This window comes from Ursus arctos, unplaced genomic scaffold (genome assembly GCF_023065955.2).
Source record: "Ursus arctos isolate Adak ecotype North America unplaced genomic scaffold, UrsArc2.0 scaffold_24, whole genome shotgun sequence".
Classification (NCBI taxonomy): domain Eukaryota; kingdom Metazoa; phylum Chordata; class Mammalia; order Carnivora; family Ursidae; genus Ursus; species Ursus arctos.
In genome coordinates, this window is record NW_026622919.1 from 25745715 (window position 1) to 25764705 (window position 18991).

The 18991-nt window shown below is 47.6% G+C and overlaps 1 protein-coding gene across 5 annotated transcripts in view; it reads right to left on the reverse strand.

The window, feature by feature from the left end:
- Positions 1–4225: 4225 nt before the first annotated feature.
- The window catches only part of CA10 (carbonic anhydrase 10), a 480117-nt gene continuing 465351 nt past the window's right edge, over positions 4226–18991 (reverse strand). For 2 of the 5 annotated variants that reach the window (XM_026513187.4, XM_048224027.2), the window contains exons 8-10: positions 10051–10205; positions 7891–8065; positions 4226–5524 (exon numbers count right to left, since the gene is read on the reverse strand). In XM_026513187.4, the coding sequence (XP_026368972.1) occupies positions 5502–5524; positions 7891–8065; positions 10051–10205 (353 nt within the window). In that variant the 3' untranslated portion in view covers positions 4226–5501. Of the gene's footprint in view, positions 8599–10050; positions 10206–18991 lie in introns of all 5 variants that reach the window. The other 3 variants (XM_044389314.3, XM_026513188.4, XM_057317880.1) reach the window with 2 other exon arrangements.

Below are 18991 nucleotides of genomic sequence, written 5' to 3' on the forward strand. Positions count from 1 at the left end.
CCTGAATGAAGTAAATGTTAATCAGAGATAAAATCAATAGGCTGTGTGGGGCACCTGGGTGGCTCAGTTGGTTAAGCAGCTGACTCTTGGTTTTGGCTCAGGTCATGATCTCAGGGTCCTGAGATCAAGCCCCACATGGGGCTCTATGCTTGGCAGGGAGTCTGTTTGAGATTCTTTCCCTCTTCCTCTGCCCCTCTGCCTGCTTCCTTGGGCATGCTCTCTCTCTCTCAAATAAATAAATAAAATATTTTAAAAAATCAATAAGCTGTGTGAGCTCAGGGCAAGGAAGAAACAGTTTTCCTTGGGGAGACAGGGGATGCCTGGGGTGGGGTGGCATTTGAGCTGGTTTTCTTGAAAGGTGTGCATTTCCACAGGTGAGGAAGAACCAGAAAGAGACTTCCAAGCTGAGGGATGACCCAGATGGAGGCTGGGAGGCTGAGACATGTTTACAGGCATCTGTTGGAAATCCATTAAGGAAAGGCTCTGCCTGCTTTGCTAAGGAGTTTGAACCTTTAACCGGAGAACAAGTGGGGACTATTGGAAGTTTGCATCTTGGAGATATGCTCCGGCTAGAGATTTTGGTTCACTGATCCTAAAACGGGTTGGGAATGGGACACGACTCACAATGTCTTCCTCCCCACCCTGGCCCATGGCGGACACTCTATGAAGAGCAGCTGAGTTGACTTTTCCCAGGTTCTGCTTTCTAACCTGGACTCCAGGTCCTGTCCTCTTGCATTGTTCCTGAAATCTGTTTCTTTATCAAATTGCTTTTGGAGTGCGATCCCGTTGGGTTATCGGCTTAGCTTTGTGTTTTGGTCTCCTGGAAAGTGTCTCTTAGAGTATCTGCCCCCCCCACCCCCATCTAGCCTAAACTTCCCACAGCCTTTATTCAGGGTGGACTCATAGTCCCCCGATCTGAAAGCAGTTCGGATTTGTTTTGGGTGTATCTCGGTCCAGGGTTGTTCACTTGACAGCACACTGGAGGCAGGAGTACCTGCTGGGTGGATGTGACTATGGTCTGCGCTGAGATGATTATGGCTGGGACTGGGGCTTGTCATGAGGCTGCCGGGTTGCAGGGAGGGAGCACCACGTGGGAAAGACACCATGACATCAGAACCGGCAGGGCTGTAATTGGCCTATGACTTCATTAGGCCCCCAGCTTCTCTTTCTGAACATCTGGTCTCCCAACTCACCACTTGTTTTCAGTTGTTCATGATGGTCTGAAGTCTTGAAAACATTATCTGCAATCTGAGTAATCAGGACTGATGACCTGGGGTGGGTTTTGGAAAGTTGGTGTCAAGCCCTTATTTCAAACACTGATACTTCTTTTCTTTAAAACAGGGAGATTTGTCATTCAAATGCTAGACCTGTTAACTGAAGATCTGGGGCAGGAGGAGGGGGCAGGGAAACATTCTCAGACCATCCAACACAGTGACTGTGTACAGAGACTGGGATGTGATTCTGAAAAGGGAAGACGCGTAAGATAAGGCTGGTCTCTGGGCTCTCATGGACCCACCTACAAGGCGAGCCCTTCTCTGAGCAGGTCCTTCAGACAGAGATGTGGTTCCCAACTTTGCTGCACGTTGGAATCATCTGGGGATTTTTACAAAACACTGACAGTTGGCCACCACCCCGACCTTCCGACTTCAGTGGTATACAGTGCAGTCTGGGCTCTGCGGTTCTTAAAACATCCCAGGGGAGTCTAATGTGTAGCAAAGTTTGGGAGCCTCTAGAGTAGGAGGGGGTAGGAACGAGCATTTGGCGTCCAGTGGTCCTCATACTTGAGCGAGCACCAGAATCACCAGGAGGACTCCTGTAAAAACACACATGGCCGGCCCCACCCTGGAGTGCCATCTAGGAATTTGCATTTCTCTCCAGTTTCCCAGTGATGCTGGTAGGGCCATACTCTAAGAACGACTGGCTTAAGAGAGCTGGGTCTGGCTTTGCTACTTATGAGCTGTGTGACCCTGAGCACATCCCCCAGTCTTAAGAAGTGCGGTTTCTGTTTTTATAACATGGGAAGCAGTGGTGATTAGCTCGTGGGTCTCTGTGTGCGTGAAGCTAGATGATACTTGCAAGTTGCCTAAGCCAGGGCTTGGCCCACAGGACGTGTGCAAGCCATTATCGGTGTGTTTCCTAAGGTTCAATCATGCCAGCTGGTGAGTGATGTCCAAGTGAGCCTCTGCTCCTGGGGGTCCTACTTTCAGGCTTTCTGGAAGAGGAAAACTGTTACCCTCAGGAGCTAGGAGTGCTGGGGGTGGGTCCCTGAGCACTGGGGACCCATCTGGGGGTGCAGACATATGTCATTCAATGATTGTTGATTGGGTGGCTGAAGCTGGGTGGGTACAGGCTGGGATAGAAGCCTGCCCTCCTGCCTAAACTCTACCTTACTCACATTCCAGACACATCTAGTGCTGCGAGTGGTGGTTGTCCTGATGTCACCATGGAAACCAAACTGCTACCAAGGGAGGTGGGACCCGGGCTCTAAATGGTGTTGGAAACCACAAAGTGTGTCCTTAGAGGGGGACACTGCGGATCTCCACACTATGTCTTCCCTTCTTCTCGTGCAATTTGCCCAGCGTACTCTTCTGTGTATATTTACTTCCCCTTCCCATTTTGCCGAGGAGGGAACTGAGGCACGGCACGCGTGTCCCTGCAGGTGGACAGGATGCCCACATCAGCCTGCAGCTCTGCCGCCCCACCCCCTTTCTGAACACCCATGCGCGTCACACGGAGAAATGGGTTTTTGTTCCTTAATCGCTTTACCGGGTCAACTCTCAGGAATTTTGTGGTATGTTTAAAACTTCTATTTTTTTTTTATCAGAGTGGTAGAAATCTAGTAAATCTTTATTACTTCCACATGGCTTGAGGGCAAAGTGCCCCGATTTCCATTTTATAGTTTGGGCCATGCAGGGAATGGGGAGAAGACACTTTCAGGATCGGCCCAGGAAGTGAGAGACTGGCTAGTTCACTCCATTTTCAGTTCTGTGGGGTCAGAGTGAAATTCTGCCCATGCCCAGGGACCCCAGGGGTGTGAGCCTGGGTTTTCTTCTGTTCTCCCTGGACTGAGAACTGAATGAGAGACCGAGGGAATGATCTTAGCGAGGCCATGGGAGGGTGTCACATCCAAGTTATTTCTAGGTAAGGACACCGCCCCCAGGAGGCCAGTTGATTTGCATCACAGAGGATGCTAGTAACAGAAGGGAGCCTAGATGCCTGGCCTCTGCCTTCCTTCCTCACTGGTCTCCTTGCTCTGTGCCCCGACACGTGTCAGGCATTTACCTATGCGTGGATTGCTGGGTATCTATTACTCTCATTTGATATTAATTGATGGCTTTGTGATTGGTGCTAAGCCCTTTCTGGAGAGGGAGGTATGGTATGGGCCACGTAAACCCTGCCAGGTGGGCCGCACACATGACCCACAGGCACCACGTACCGAACAGTCACTGGTATTGGGCAGCCTGCTCTAAGTAGCTGTGTTGCATTTAAGCCTCACAACTCACAGAGTCAGTTATTAGCATCCTGTACACCCAGATCAGAGAAGTAAAGCCACTTGCCTAAATCACACAGCAAGCAGGCAAGTGGCAGAGTGAGGATTTGAAGCCAGGTCTGGTCGATTTACCAATATTCTTCAGCCGCTGTACTACGCCGCCATCTGCCCTTGCAGGCTCAGAAAGATTCTGTCTCGCAGAGAAAGCAGCAAGCCACACAAAGGAAGACTGCCCCCTGTCTACCCTGAACCTTTGCAGACAGATCTGGTTTTCTGCAAAAATACAATTCCTCAGAAACGGGCTCCTAGGTCATCACTGCAAAGGCCATCATTTAACTCACGTCGGTGTAAAAAGTGAAAACACTTCAATTAAGTGTATTATTTCAAATATGAAGTATTTGTTTGATCATTTTTTTTTCATCATCAATATAGCTAACAGACCCTGTGTGCCTGCGTGTGTCCCTCTTTCTGGGGACCGCGACAGAAAAGGGAGACGAAAGTTATTTTTAATTTGGCCACTGAACGAACATCCCAATCTTCCCCCTCCAGCAGCTAAGCCTATATGTTTTCTCACCAGGGTGTTAATTACCTGGCTCTGGGAATGGCCAGCCGGGCGGCTCCAGTGGCTCCACGGCCCTACCGGCCACAGTTGCAATGGCTTGTGAACACAGCAGGACTCAGAGGCCTCAGCAGGGAGCATTCTCCTTCTCAATAAATGCAGACAGGGGTACCGGCTAACTTGTTAAACACATTTATTGATTTCTTGACAGTAACCAAACACAGTGAGTGACCATTATAAACAAGGAAAGAAAGGCATTCGTTTGTATTTTGTGAGATCCGGCTGCACCTGGAGAGAAAAGACACCCCCTTCCCAGGAATTTACAAGGCAAAATGCATTCCTTCAAGGGAGTATCACAGGGGGGATGGCAGTTTTGAGAAATGCAAGAAATCTGTCGCCTGCTATCTCAGGCTGAAGCTCACCTTGTATGAATGATTGAGCCATGGAGTGGAATTAAAGTTATACTTGCTTAGCAAATGCATTCCTGATTGCCACAAACTCAGTCAAAACTGGCTGCAAATGAACAGAACATAGAGATGAAGGAACAAGTGAAATCAAAGAATGCAGTTGCAATGGAGGCAGGCTTCGCCTGTAAGGAAGGAGAACAGACCAAAGGCAGAAAAATGAAATTAACTCGTTAAACACATTTATTGAGCTGTTAACAATAACCAAACACAATGTATGACCTTTGGAAAACAAGAAACAGCGAATGGATCGATTCTGATCTTGGCAAATCCTACTACAGATATGTGACAGAGGGGAAATAATTCCATTTCTTTATAGTCTGCAGTGATATATATACAATGTGTATCTCTTCAAGGTCTGTCCTTTTCTTTTTGAATTTTTTTGAGTAAACAGAAGAATCACAATCTAGAAATAAGTGTCCTTGGCCAAATTTGTCCTGGTTCACCTGTCACCAGCACCCTCAGAGGATCCTAGGACACCACCCGAGATAACTTGATGCCAAGAACAAAGTCCGCTTGATGCTGTCGGAGCTGTGTTTTCTCCTCTCTCTCTTTTGGAAGAATTTTGTATGTACAAAGGCTGAAAAGTCTCATTGGGTAGGTTTATTAGTTCAGGAAAACAGTATCAAAATTGTAATCAGGTTAACTGGTTATTTTCTTCTAAGACCTCTTAGGAACGAGCCTGTTTTTTCTGAAACTTGACTTTCCATCTTGGAGGCCATGTGAGTGTGTCTATGTGTAGATTTGTTTGCATGTGTTCACATGTGTGTGCGCGAGTGCTTATGTGTGTGTGTGTGTCGGTGAGTGTGTGGAAGAGATGTGTTCCTCTGCCATGGTTTTGCAGACACTTTTCATGAAGAAAGGGCCAATCCAAAGAGTGAATGAGGCTTGAGGGAGAGAGGAAGAGAGAAGAAAGAAGGGGGCATTCTAGGTTACATCAATTCACAGTTGTAGCATTTCTTCTTGAGATTCTTCTTGGCCTTGTTCCCTACTTGAGGAGCCATTCATTTACTGGAAAGAGAGAGAAAGGAAAACACACACACACACACAACACAAGATGAGGTAGAGTTGAATTAAGGCGCACAAAGTTTGGGGGGCTTACTCCAAAGGGGAAGGGGCAGTTCTGTAAATTGTACGTATGTATCCTGACCACCCCTCTGCTTTCTCATAAACCTCTAGGCCCGAGCTGTCCCAGAGGGTTGTTACCAGTCACATGTGGCTACCATACATTCAAATGAATTAAAATGAAAACTAAAAATTTAGTTGTCTTGTTGGACTAAGCACACTCCAGATGTCTGATAGCCACATGTGGCTAGTAGCTACCACACTGAACCAGGCAGATACAGAATATTTCCAGAGTTGAAGAAAGTTCCAGTGGATGCCAGCGCTTGAGACGAGGGGCGGGCAAATGACAGCCCATAGGCCAAATATAGCTTGTGGTCTGTTTTTGTCTATAAAGTTTTATTGAAACATGGCCACAACCAATCATTTACATATTGTCTATGGCTGCTTTCACTCGACAACATAAGAGTGTAGCAGAGACTCTGTGACTCAAAAGCCTAAAGAATTTACTAATCGGCCCTTGCAGAAAGTTTGCAACCTCTGCTCTAGACTGTAAGCTCTGCGTGGATGGAGCCCTACCTGTCTTCATCACCACCATATTCCCATCACCTAGCTAAGTGCCTGGCACACAGCAGGCACATCATAACTATGTGTTGAATAAAGGGAAGGCTCAACGAATGGAGTATTTTTCTGGTAGTTCTGGCGGGAAGGGAACAGAAAATTATAGTTTTGACACTTTGCGTGTATCTGACAGAGAAAAAAAGAAAGAAGGAGATGGGGGGGGAAGTAGGAGACATGAAATGGGGGATCAAGGGGCAGCTGCCTGGTAACATCCATAGTCCCCACATTTGGGTGGCATGTTATTGCTACAAAGGGCTCTCATTTGCTCCTCACTAGTCATGAAATAGATGCTATAGAGACTGTCATGAAAGAAGCCAGGTCTAGAGGGGAAATGACTTGGCTGGGTTTACATGGCTTGGTAATGACAGAACCAGACCAGGAGCTCAGGTGTGTGGATTCCTTGTTGAAGACATCTCCATGACCCCGTTCTGCCTCCATCTTCCTTTCCATGTTGAGGGTTTATCACAGCAATCAACAGATACTTAGCATGTGTAGGAAAAGAGAGAGACCTGGATGTGGGTGAGAGGGTTACAGGAGGCAGGAGTCATCTTAAATGTCTCCTTTAGTAGGGGTAATAGTCACCTCTAGGGACATAGCACCAGAAAAAGATGTGCTCACACGTGTTACCTCATTGGATCCCAATGGCCCGGCATCCAGAGTATTTGCTCCCCTTTTGGGAGAAAGGGGGTGGGGGTCCATTGTGCACATAGCTAAAAGCTTGAATGCTTCTTGCTGTCCTGGTCTAACAGATAACATTGGAAAATCAGCCTTTCTGGGCCCTTGGGTACAATGGCAATAAAAATGCTGTCTTATGCTAAGTGAAATCAGTCAGAGAAAGACAAATACCATATGATTTCACTCATATGTGGAATTTAAGAAACAAAACAAATGAGCAAAGGAGAAAAAAGAGAGAGAGAGGCAAACCAAGAAACAGTCTCTTTAACTACAGAGAACAAACTGATGATTACCAGAGGGGAGGTGGGTGGGGGATGGGTGAACTAGGCGATGGGGATTAAGGGGTGCACTTGTCATGGTGAGCACCAGGTGACGTATGGAAGTGCTGAATCACTATATTGTACACCTGAAACTAATACCACACTGTATGCTAACTAACTGGAGTTTAAATAAAAATGTAAAGAAAAAGAAAAAGGAAAATACCTCCCTGGCTCGCATCAGTTGAAAGCCCTAGGGTGCTGTACATACTAGAGGCTTACGAAGAGGTCTGCAACTTTCTGAAATGTCCTTAATGTCATGATTCAGGTAACTACTTATGCAAAAATAGTGTACATAACCTTACACCAAATATTCCTTCATGGGAGCACTTTCTTCCTTGTGAAGACTGCGTATCACAGGCAGCTCTCCAAACTTGGGCTCCAATAAAACTCCCTTCCCTTCCTCCTTCCCTCCTGGCTTCCTGCTTTCTTGCCCTCCCTCCCTCCCTTCTTCCTTTTTTTTTTTTTTAAAGGCTGTCTTGTTTGAACCAGAAGGGATCCGAAGGTTTGACACCCCCTCCCCATTTCTATCTCTGTATGTCTATCTCTATGTCTGTCTATCTCGAATGATACAGAAGTTCTACCAATGGGAAGGCACCATACAAATGGAAGGGCGTGGTCTCATTGTCATTTGTGATCCTGATTCTGATGAGATGCCTGAGCCCCGGCTTGGGCCCGTGCCCTCCGAGCCAGCGCACCCACCTCTATACTGAAGTTTCTGGGCCCGGTTGTTCGGACAGTCCTTCCCCTGTAAACTGAAGTTGATGTTGGTACGAATGCAGCGGTTGTTGAGGGGCTGCACAGGCCTGAAGTTGTCACTCATGCTCAGAAAGATCTGGGATGGCTGATTCTGGCTGAGCAGGCGTAAGGAGTGCATCTGCGGAGAGAGACACATCGGAGTCCCACCTACCATCCTAAATGCGCTAGAGAAGGAGTGGGACTGTGTACACCGTGCCCGAGCCAGGCAGTCCTGACTGGGTCAGTCTGCCCTGAGCCCTGCAGAGACCCTGTTTCACGGATTCAGGTGTGCTGCCGGCCCCCTGATGCCTCCGTGCACGGAGCGAGCCTTGCTTCTACCTCACCAGGTCACGCATATCTCTGAGCAAGTCCTCTGCTCTCTCTTAAGCTCAAACACACCATCTGTCAAAGGAGGAAACCCATCTAGTTGTTCTCCAGGGTCCCTTTGTCCTCTGACACCTTGTGGTTCTGTAACTTCCAATAATTCAGGGAGTTATTCCCTCCCCCATGGGTGTTCTCCAAACCGTAGTGATTGATCCAGGGGTCCAAGCTAAATTAAGCTCGATCAATTTGGTTCCTTCTCTGTGACTATGGGGACTGGGTAGCTGGACTACAGCCCTTTCCGCCATGTTCCAGCCCAGGACTGCGAAGCAAAGGAAGACCTTCCTGTCTCTAACAGGAAAGAAGAACAAAACGGACGTGCAGTAAGAAACTAAAGAGAACAGAGAGGACAGACTTCTCGGGAATTCCTGACATTGATTTCTGATCTCAATATCTCTTGAATACCACCTTTTTTCTAAGTAAGGGATCTGGAGGGGGTGGCTTGTCACCAAAAGAATCCCCATCAACACAGACAGGATTGGAGACTTCAAATGGTTCAGGTTGTTGGGTGGTGAGTACGTATCCCATCAAGGAGATTGGATTCTGCTTCCTTTGCTCATCTTCCTTTCTAGTTTTAATAGACGATCATAGAAATTCTGGAACTGGGGTGGATGTGATATACTCCCTCATTATAAAGGGGAGGAACATTTGTTCCACATAAGTGGGGGTGACAGCTGCGGAAGAGCACAGAAAGCCAATGGCAAAGCTGGCAGCCGGTGCTCAGCCCTGGTTCTCAGGCAGCTCAGGGCCATACTAGCCCCTGAGATGCTCTAAAAAATACTTCACATTTCGACAGTTTGTGAAACGCTCTTCTTGGAGACTGACACACGTATTATCAATTTAAAGGCCCTGACAAGTTTCCCAGTAAGGAAATCTATTTAACTTTTTTTTTTTTTTTTAATGTAGGCTCCACACCGAGCATGGAGCCCAACCCAACACGGGGCTTGAACTTACGACCGTGAGATTGAGATTTGGGCTGAGATCTAGAGTCGGATGCTTAACTGCCTGAGCCATCCAGGCGCCCCTAGTAAGCTTTTTAAAACTCCAGCTTGTCCAACGTATTTGGACACACCACCCACTTTGCTCACTTGCTGTTTGAACATCATGACTGCAGCGTGCACGTTGGGAACTAACCTTGCTGTCTTTTCTCATTCAGACATGTGGGATGCTTCTACACTTAGTTCACGTTAAGCCTTTTCAAATGCTGGGTTTTCAAGCACAGGTGTGGTGATTTCAACTGTGGACCCCCAGAATTCATAAATCGAAGTCCTAGCCCCCCAGTACCTCTGCATGTGACCTGATTTGGAAATAGGGTCATCGCAGGTGTAATTAGTTAAGATGAGGTCTTTAGGGTGGGCCCTAATTCGGGGTGACACAGGTGTCCTTATAAAAAAGGGGATTTGGGCAGAGACACAGAGGAAGAACGCCACATAAAGATAAAGGCAGAGTGGCAGTGCTTCTAAGAGCCAAGGAACACCAAGGTTGCTGGCCACCCACCAGAAGGATAGGTGTGTAATAGATTCTTCCTTACATTGCTGAGAAGGGGCCAACCCTGCTGACACCTTGATCTTGGATTTATAGACTCCAGAGCGGGGAGGCAGTACATTTTTGCCGTTTAAGCCATGGAGTTTATGTTACACTTTGTCAAAGCAGTCCTAGCAAACTAATCAACAGGCACTCCACAAACTCAGCCAGTCTTGACGTCATCTTCCCCATTAGCTAAAAGTCCGCAGAAAAGCTCACCTGCATCCTGGTTATATAGACAGGTTTGTTCATTATTATCCAACTCGCCGTCTCATAGCAGGGTGGGATAGTCATCGAGCCATCATACGTAATGAAACTAGAGGTCTCTGGATATAGTTCCTCTATGTTAAGTCCCTGTAGTAAATATGCATCATCTAGAGAAGGAAACGAGAAAGACTTAAGAGTTCGGTTTCTTGAGAACGTGCTGGGGTTGCTGATAATTTCTTTTTCTTTTCAGATTTCAGAAGACCATATCTGCCAGGACAGGCTACAAAAATGAGCAGCCCCCCTGCCCTAATCTCAGTTATTTTCAACAACAAAGGCTTATTTCTTGCTCACGTACTTGTTCATCCTAGGTTGGCTGGGAGCCTTCCTCCATGCCATTGCTGTCCACACTCTGGGACTCAGGCCCTGACAGCAGCTGCCATCTAGACCCTTATGAGTAGCAATGATAGAAAGCAACCAAAATGAAGCATATGTTGGCTCTTAAATCTCCCATCCCAGAAGGGGCACATGTCACTTCTGCTCACATTTTGGTAGCCAAAGAGGTAACATGGCCAAGACTGCCATCAGGGATTCAAGGAAGCGCATTTCTCTGGCAGGATCGGGCACTGAATGTTGGCAAACAGAAGTGTGGTCTACCACGAGGGCACAAGAATGAACCAAGTCCTTGCTTATGGTCCCCGAGACCTAGCATTATAGTCATAATGAAATACACAGTTAAAGGCTTCAGGGCTGACTGAAACATTGCCTGGTCACCATTCTTCTTTATTAACATTGCTTAATTAAAAGAACATTAAGAAAACACTTTTAGAAAGAGAAGCAAATCAGGCCAAATCTACCATGAGAGTCAACAGTTAAGTCCAACAACTGATTTCACTTTTGTGGGCCTCTTCCTTATTGCGCCCATGCACGTAGCCTCTTCTCTTTTTACACCTATTTGAGGTAGTCACATTCATATGTATTTTACTCTCAAATATGCTTTTTCAGTTATAAAAATGACATACATGCATATCAGACTGTATGGAAAAAGGAGAGAAAACAAGAGGATAATCAATACCGTGGTCATCTGAAACAGTGGCCATGAGCGTTTGGTTTATTTCATTCTGATTTTTAATTTCAATGCATTGGTTGTATTTTTGTAAACACTGTAATGTACTGAAGTTTTCAGATACCCACAAATTCCAATGAACCTCTCTCCCCCTCCTCCTCTCTCTAGGATCCCTCCCCTTCTTTCTGCACATGCTTCTTCTCTTCTCCCAGCTTCCAAAACATGATGCTTGGTATTCCTATTTTTCTGGCCTTTCTTTCTCAGGTTCTGTTGCTGGCTCCTGATTCTCCACCTGCTACTCTTGGTGTTGACATTTACTGGGGACAAGTCCAAGACTTCTTTTTTTTTTCCCTTCCTCACACTACAGTGAGAAGCCCATCTACATCCATGGCTTCCATTGCCCTCTGTGTCCTGGTGATTCCAGATCTAAGTCTCTAGGGGTCTTGCACCCCCAGTTTGTCATGAGTGTCCATCACTGTGGCCGGTCCAGAAGGCCCAGGGAACCCAGTACCTGGCAGGTGGAGGGAAGAGCTTGGTTTCTCCTTTCCTCCTAGATTCTCTCATCATGTTTCCAACTCTCCATGGAAAAGGACTAACTCTTCAGCGGTTGACATGACCTCTCAGGCTTAGGACTGTGCACGTATAATGGTACAAAAGGACTTTCACATAGAGCTGGAACCTCACAATAACCTAGAAGATTGGTCAGGCAGATAATAACATCCCCATTGGCAAGATCAGAGAGGCACAGTAACCTGCCCAAGGTCACAGAGCTGGCTGGTGACTACTGAATGGGAACTGGAACCCAGCTCTCCTGACTTCCAGCCCAAAGGCATTCATTCACTCAGCAAATGTTCAGTAAGCACCAGCTGTGCTGGGCAGAGGGTGAGGGAGGGCCTGGGGAGAGAGCAGTGAACAAGATAGATGTGGTGCCCACCCTCATTCTATTGACGAGACAGACCACAAATGGCCAAGTAAATAAATGCAGCCTCTCCTCTCACGTGGTGATGAGTGCACCTTGGCCAGGCCCGTTCCTACCTTCAGATCCTCAGTATCAGGGAGGCGAATCCATTTTCCTGGGCAAAGTCCCCCCTTCCTTTCCCATCTCTTCCTCCAGAAATTGCTCACTCAAGTTTCTCTGATAAAAAAGAGTCCTCTCTGCCAAGGGAACTTGAATTTCAGCGCTCCTCCAATCGTCAACGGAATTAAGAACAGATCAACTGATCCAGTGGTTTGGAATGATGTAAATAAAACCACTGTCCGCCTGCTCTGTCCCCAGCTGCTCCTCCCGGCCTCTGACTACCCCACAGGGGGCACAGAACGTCTCCACGAGACAGACAGAGTGGTCAAGCTGGATTTGGAGGCCAACCCTAGGCCTTTCTTTCAATTTGCATTTAAGTGTGTCCACCCTCCAACCCAAACAGGAGGGAATCCAGACCAGCCCGGGAGAGACACAGGTGTTGGAATACGGCTGCCCTGGGGGTCTGCACTCTGGCCTGTGGGGTCAGATGCTTCCCTACCGAGCCACGGTGTCCAGAGCACACACCGTGGGAGTCACATCAGGCGCCGACACAACAAGCTTCTGTTGACTAGCCACCACGTGGCTCTGCGTCTTAAGCCCTAATGTATGTCAAGCGCTAAGCTCGGTGTAGGTGAGCAGGATGTAATGAAGCGACTGCAGCGAGGAGCCACAGGGAGAGCGACATGTATCTGTGCTGGCTACATTGAGAGGCTGTCAGTTTTGCCTGAGGGGTGGGACTCAGGAGAGTATTAATCGAGGAGCTGACCTGAACTGCATTTTGAATGACAGGAGGTAATCAGTGTGTGGCTGGCAGCGTGGCTGTCAAGGGCACCGTAGACGTTTCTGCCAGGGAAGGAACAGAGGATGGAGAGAGGGAGGCACACCGGCTGAGGGCCGGAGTGCTTGGGAGCTGCAGGGGTGGGGGGGGAAGGGTGTTGCGTGAAATGAAGCCAGCGGTGCGCAGGGCGCAGGCCACACCCGGGAGGTCCTCCTCTGTGCTGTTGGGAGTTTGGGCTTCCTCCTGCAGGCAATGTGGAGCCACTGAAGGGTTTAAGGCCGGGGAGTAGCAAGATCAGGTCTGCACTTCATCGTGCCTGCTCTGCTGGCAGCTTGGCCCGAAGATTAACATATTGAATGAGAGAAGGAAGCATCCGGCACATCTTTATTAAAGGTCAATGTGATTTGTTTAACCAAGCTTGCACGCAGAGCATATTGGGTACTCTAGCATGCTGCTCTTATTGTATTCTATTTTATTTGGCGTGGTGGGGGAGGAGGGAAGGAAGGAGGCAGGGGAACGAGGGGCATTCCAGGCATGCCTGGAATAAAGGAAAAGAACATTTATGTTTCTCTGAAACCAGAAGCAGCCTCTGGGTCGCATCCATATTCGAGGAAAGTGTTGGTGTGTGTGAGTGGGTGGGGGGGCAGGCGAGGAGCAAGACGCTATGTTCAGGGATGTAACCCACACAGTAGGGTAACAGCGTGCTTCCCAAACACTGCTGTGCCCGTATCCCAGACTCCACCTGCCGGGGTCCCGCCAGGAGATTCCCCTTCGCCCACATCCCCCAAGAGATGCAACACTCCATCGGAGGACTCGGGCGGCTTGCGGCCAGTTCCCCCTCCCATGAGCCTCATTCACCACTTGGTTCTTTCCATGAAATCTCGCAGACTCATGCTTCACCTTTTGACCCCCCCTTTTTTTTAAAAGATTTTATTTTTAAGTAATCTCTACACCCATGTGGGGCTCGAACTCACAACCCCGAGATCAAGAGTCACGTGCTCTACCGACTGAGGCAGCCTGGTGACCCACCTTTTCATCCTTTTTATTTCCTCATGCTACAGAACTTGGAAAGACCCAGTGTGAAGAGTGTGAGCATTGGACTCAGACCTGCGTTTGAATGCTGACACTCTCACCTCCCGGGTGCCCTTGGATGAGCAGGTAACAAACCACATTAGTACGCAGACGGTTGGGGTGGCCATAGGACCGAATGCATGTGTCCCCCCCTAAATTCGTATGTCGAAGTCTTAACCCCTGATGTGACGGTATTAGGAGGAAGGGCTTTGGGGAGATAATTAGCGCCCTTATAAAAGGGACCCCAGAGAGTGCTCTCATCCCTTCATCCTTGTGAAGATGCAAGATTTCCGCAAGCCGGGAGACGGCCCTCGCCACAACCCAGCCCCGCTGGCACCCCGATCTCAGAATTTCAGCCTCCGGAGCTGGCAGAAGTAAGTTCCCACAGCTCGCAAGCCGCCCTTCAATGGTGGTGTATGAGAGCGGCCCCAACGGACGGAGACAGGGCGCTTGCCTCCGAGTTGTTTAACGAACCGATAAGATGACACTTTTCTAGTACAGATGGTCCCCCACTTGGGATGGTTCAATTTACGATTTTTCGACTTTATATTGGTGTGAAAGCAATACTCATTCAGTAGAACTGTGGATTTTTTCCTGGGCCAGTGACACGCAGCAGGATCCTCTCCCGTGATGCTGGGCTACGAGCCGAAGCTCCCTGGGAGCCCCCGGATCGCGAGGGTCAACAGCCGGTAACCTCCAGCCATGCTGCACCCATGCACAGCCGTCTATGTTCTGTTTCTCACTTTCAGCGCAGTACTCAATAAACTACATGAGATAATCAACGCTTCATTATACAACAGGCTGTGTGTTAGGCGACTTTGCCCAACCGTAGGCTGACGTAAGTGTTCCGAACACGTGTGAGGTCAGCTAGGCTGAGCTATGACGTTCAGTAGGCGAGGCGTATGGTGTACGTAACCCCACGGTAAGTTAAAGAAGATCCGTACTTGGCACAGGGCCCAGCATACAGCACTGGGTAGCATTAATGGCACCCCCTTCCTTGTCCAGGATGGCGTCTTCCCTGGGATAAGCACCGCTTGACCTCCCTGAGGTCTCCCGGCTCTCCCCAGCTGGGTTAGGGCCTTCCTTTCTCACCGTATTTATTGAATCAGTTTGCCAATAATAGCTTACTAATTAAATGTCCCCACCAACCTGTGAGCCTTTGGAAGAAGGGCTTCTGTCTTTGATCTCTGAATCCCCAGGCTGGGCCTGGGGCCCACCACGTAGTGGGTGCTCGGGGAACACTGACTAGATGAATCACTAAGACAGTTTCTGCCCAGCAGCTCCACCTGGCGATGGTGCTGGGTAGAAACTAAAGGAAGAAGAGGCAACATCATTTGTCGGGTGATGGGGAAAGATCTCTGAGGCTCCAGTCCATACCACCAGCTTAAATACATGCTGCCCGCTCCTCCCCACATATACAGCTCCCCCAAGAGATCAGGGTGGGAGTGAGACTGGTGCCTGTCCCCGTCTGGCATCACCGTGTTCCTACACCAAGCACATCTAGTGACACTGCTGTGTTTACACGGCTGAGATTAGTGTGCATTCAACGTGTAATGTTTGTCCTCACGACTTCCCCACTCTGCCTCAGGCTGCCATTAAGTCAGTGTTCTAGCTTTTAGGGATTGGAATTTGAGGACCACAGGCCACCTTTTTACATCTTCTGTTCTCCCCATGGAGACTTGCTCAGTGTATTTGCCGAGATAAAGGCCAGGGAAGCCAAGAAAAGTATATGGGCAAACCCAGCAGTTTCCAGCCCTGGTGTCAAGGAACACCGGGGTGCACTGTATGGCTAACCAGGTTGGGAACGAAGTATTGCCTAATCCCGCCGTCTATGCAGCTGCCTGAGAAAAACTGCCAGTGTGTACGTGTCACTGTTATCCTCTGCGTTCTGAGACAGAAAGGAGGCTAAGAACGAATGCGCTGGGTGTTGGGTTCTGCTCACGAAACTCTCACAGATTGATGGACTCATTAGTAAGGACGGCAAAGATCTAGAGGTCAGGGTTGTTTATGGATAGAGAGATACAGATTTGAGGGGAAGCTCAGAGGCCAGTGGGGGCGGTCCGTTTGGTTTAAGGATATTTATTGAAAGGCAGGGATGGAAGAAGTTCAAATAAATTTTCATGTTTAAAGAGAGGATTTCTTTCTTTCTAATTTCCCCCCCATTTTTCTGTCTTATCTTTTCTTATCATCTTTCCATCCACCTATCTTCTATCTATCCAATTGTCCTATGAGAATGTAGCTTATAGGGGGCAAAGCCCTGAACTTCAAGCAAGAATCTGAATCCGAGTCTCAGTTCCAGTTGTGGCTTTGCCTGGAACTTCCTCTTGCTTTGTGGCTACGTGGGGGAGTCTCTCTTCATCTGAGCTTCAGTGGTGTCCTGTGGGCACCAGACTGTTCTGGATAATTGCTCAAGTCATCTTCAGGTGAAAAAAGTCCATGAACCCCCCATATCCTTCAACATAAACTTATCTAGACAAATTTATCGTCGGCCTGTCCAACTTCTGTAAATCTTTATGCGCGGGCTCCATCTCTGGGAGAATCAGTAGGGAGAGAACAGTTGTGTGCGGCTCGTAGCCCAGTTTTATTCTTTCAAAAGACTGGAGAAGTTGACAGATGTGCTTTTAATTTTATGACATGCTCTTGCTGAATCTGTGATTTATACTGAGTTCTCAGTGATGGATACAACTCTCATGACTTTTTCTTCTTCTTCTTTTTTTAAGATTTTATTTATTTATTTGACAGAGAGAGAGAGAGAGAACAAGCAGGGTGGAGGGGCAGAGGGAGGAGGAGAAGAAGACTCCCCACCGAGCAGAGAGCCCTGACATGGGGCTTGATCCCAGAACCCCGAGATCAGGACCTGAGCTGAAGGCAGGCACTTAACCAACTGAGCCACCCAGGCGCCCCATTTCTTCTTCTTCTTTTTTTTTTTTTTTTAAAGATTTTATTTATTTGACAGAGAGAGACAGCCAGCGAGAGAGGGAACACAAGCAGGGGGAGTGGGAGAGGAAGAAGCAGGCTCCCAGCGGAGGAGCCTGATGTGGGGCTCGATCCCATAACGCCGGGATCACGCCCTGAGCTGAAGGCAGACGCTTAACCGCTGTGCCACCCAGGCGCCCCATTTCTTCTTCTTCTTTTAAATAAGAAAATCATACTACGACGACGTGTCTAGAGCTGCATAGTGGGGGAATCTGTCCGTTCGTCTGAGCTCAATGGCAGCCTGTGTTAAACGTGTCGTGTTTACTTATGTGAACCACTGAGATTTTTAACATCGCCCGGCTCCCCGCGTACGAAGTTCCCATTCAGAGAGAGCGGCACCAATGAGCAGAAGACACGGCGGTTCCAGAGATCGATGCCGGGCTTGCTTCTGATCAATACGGAACCATTTGGCAATTTTCTCATGTGGAATGACATTTCCTCTTGTAATTTGAGGCAAATCCAAGTGAACTGAAGAAAGGCAATCACCAAAAGAATAAAGTAATATGATTTTTCTGTCGTATACAAACAATCGGTGAAAAACAGGAGAATTGGATTCATGGAGGGAAGCCCCTCCTTTCCTGCCCCTCCTTTCCTGGAGGTCCTCCTTAGCTGGCAACATGGCAAGCGGTTGCTGTATATCTCATTCTGTGAAAACATGTCCAAAGCCATTCTTTGGAAAGGAAAGTGCAGGTTCAATTAAGCATTAGAGAAAGGCGGCAGAAACAACATGCTTAAACTCCCCGGTGATACTTTGTCACAGCGAGCACGGCGTCCCTCGGAGGAGTGGGTGCTCGGAACACTTCCCAGGACCTGAGAGGTGTACGGCAGTGACAAGCTGCTCTGTCCTTGCCCATGCACTTGTCTTTTAGCCGGGGCCAGGCCAGGGGGCCAAAGCAAAGTTATAAAAAGAGGAAAGACAGAAAAAAAAATGTTTTAAGGGGCTCATACGGTGCGTCAAAAACACGTTTAAAATCTCTCCCCCGCGTGCCTTTGGTTGTGTGTCTTTCTTATTTTCTTGGAGGGAATATATTAAGACAAGAGCAGGATCTTTTTAAATTTGGAATCTGGGATCTTTTGGATCCTTATCGGGCTGAAATTCACCGCTGTATTTACAGACTACGAAATGAATGGCGTACGTGAAATTGAAAGAGAACGAAGCCACCGAAATGATACACTGTCCTAGGACATCAGAAGAAAGCCTTCATTTAAATGTAATGTTCTGATAACTACTCCCTATTCCCCATTTAAGAAAGCTCTTTGCACTCCATTAGTTACTGGTTTCACCCTTGAAAATATCATAAAATCTCTTTAAAAAAAATAAAGCCAGCTCGAGGCAATCAGGTGGATACTAAAATGATAGGAACGTTACCTTTTATGCAATCGGTGCTCTGCGGCTGCTAATTATTTAACACAAGGAAAATGGAGGGATATTGGCATTCTTGCAATATACCACATTAAAAATTAAAATACTTCGAGTAAATTACTGATATCTCCTCCAGAAAATCCATTCAGAAAATCCATCTTTCAATGTCATGATTTCAGTCTTGACCCTCAGTCTATTGAAGGGGAATTTAACTTTAATAAAATGGATTTTCTTTAGAAGACTTTCTAAATTCAGCCAGAAATTAATTCTGGCTGGTCTTTTCCATTGTCGGTCTGGGTTCGTGAGAGTGTTTTATAAGATTTGCTCAGACATATGAAATCTAAGCTTCCAGGGAAAGCAGAACTTCACTAGGCCATTACTATCCACTGCATGGGTTCATATGCGGGAGATGTGTGTTATTTAAAGTAAGCCGCATTGTGTGCCCAGTATTGTATTCACTGCAAATGTAGTTTTTATTTGGCATTCTAGTGACCTATCTTCAGGAAGCTGGATTTGATCACCATCTACCTTTGGACGATTTAGGAAAGCATAAAATAATGCACCTCATTTACACCAGTCATTGTCTAGGCAGCTGACTGATTACCTTGCTTAATCCTGACCCTAACCCTCTCAACATCAGGGTGACTATCCTCATTTTACTCTTGAGGAAATCATGATTTCAGA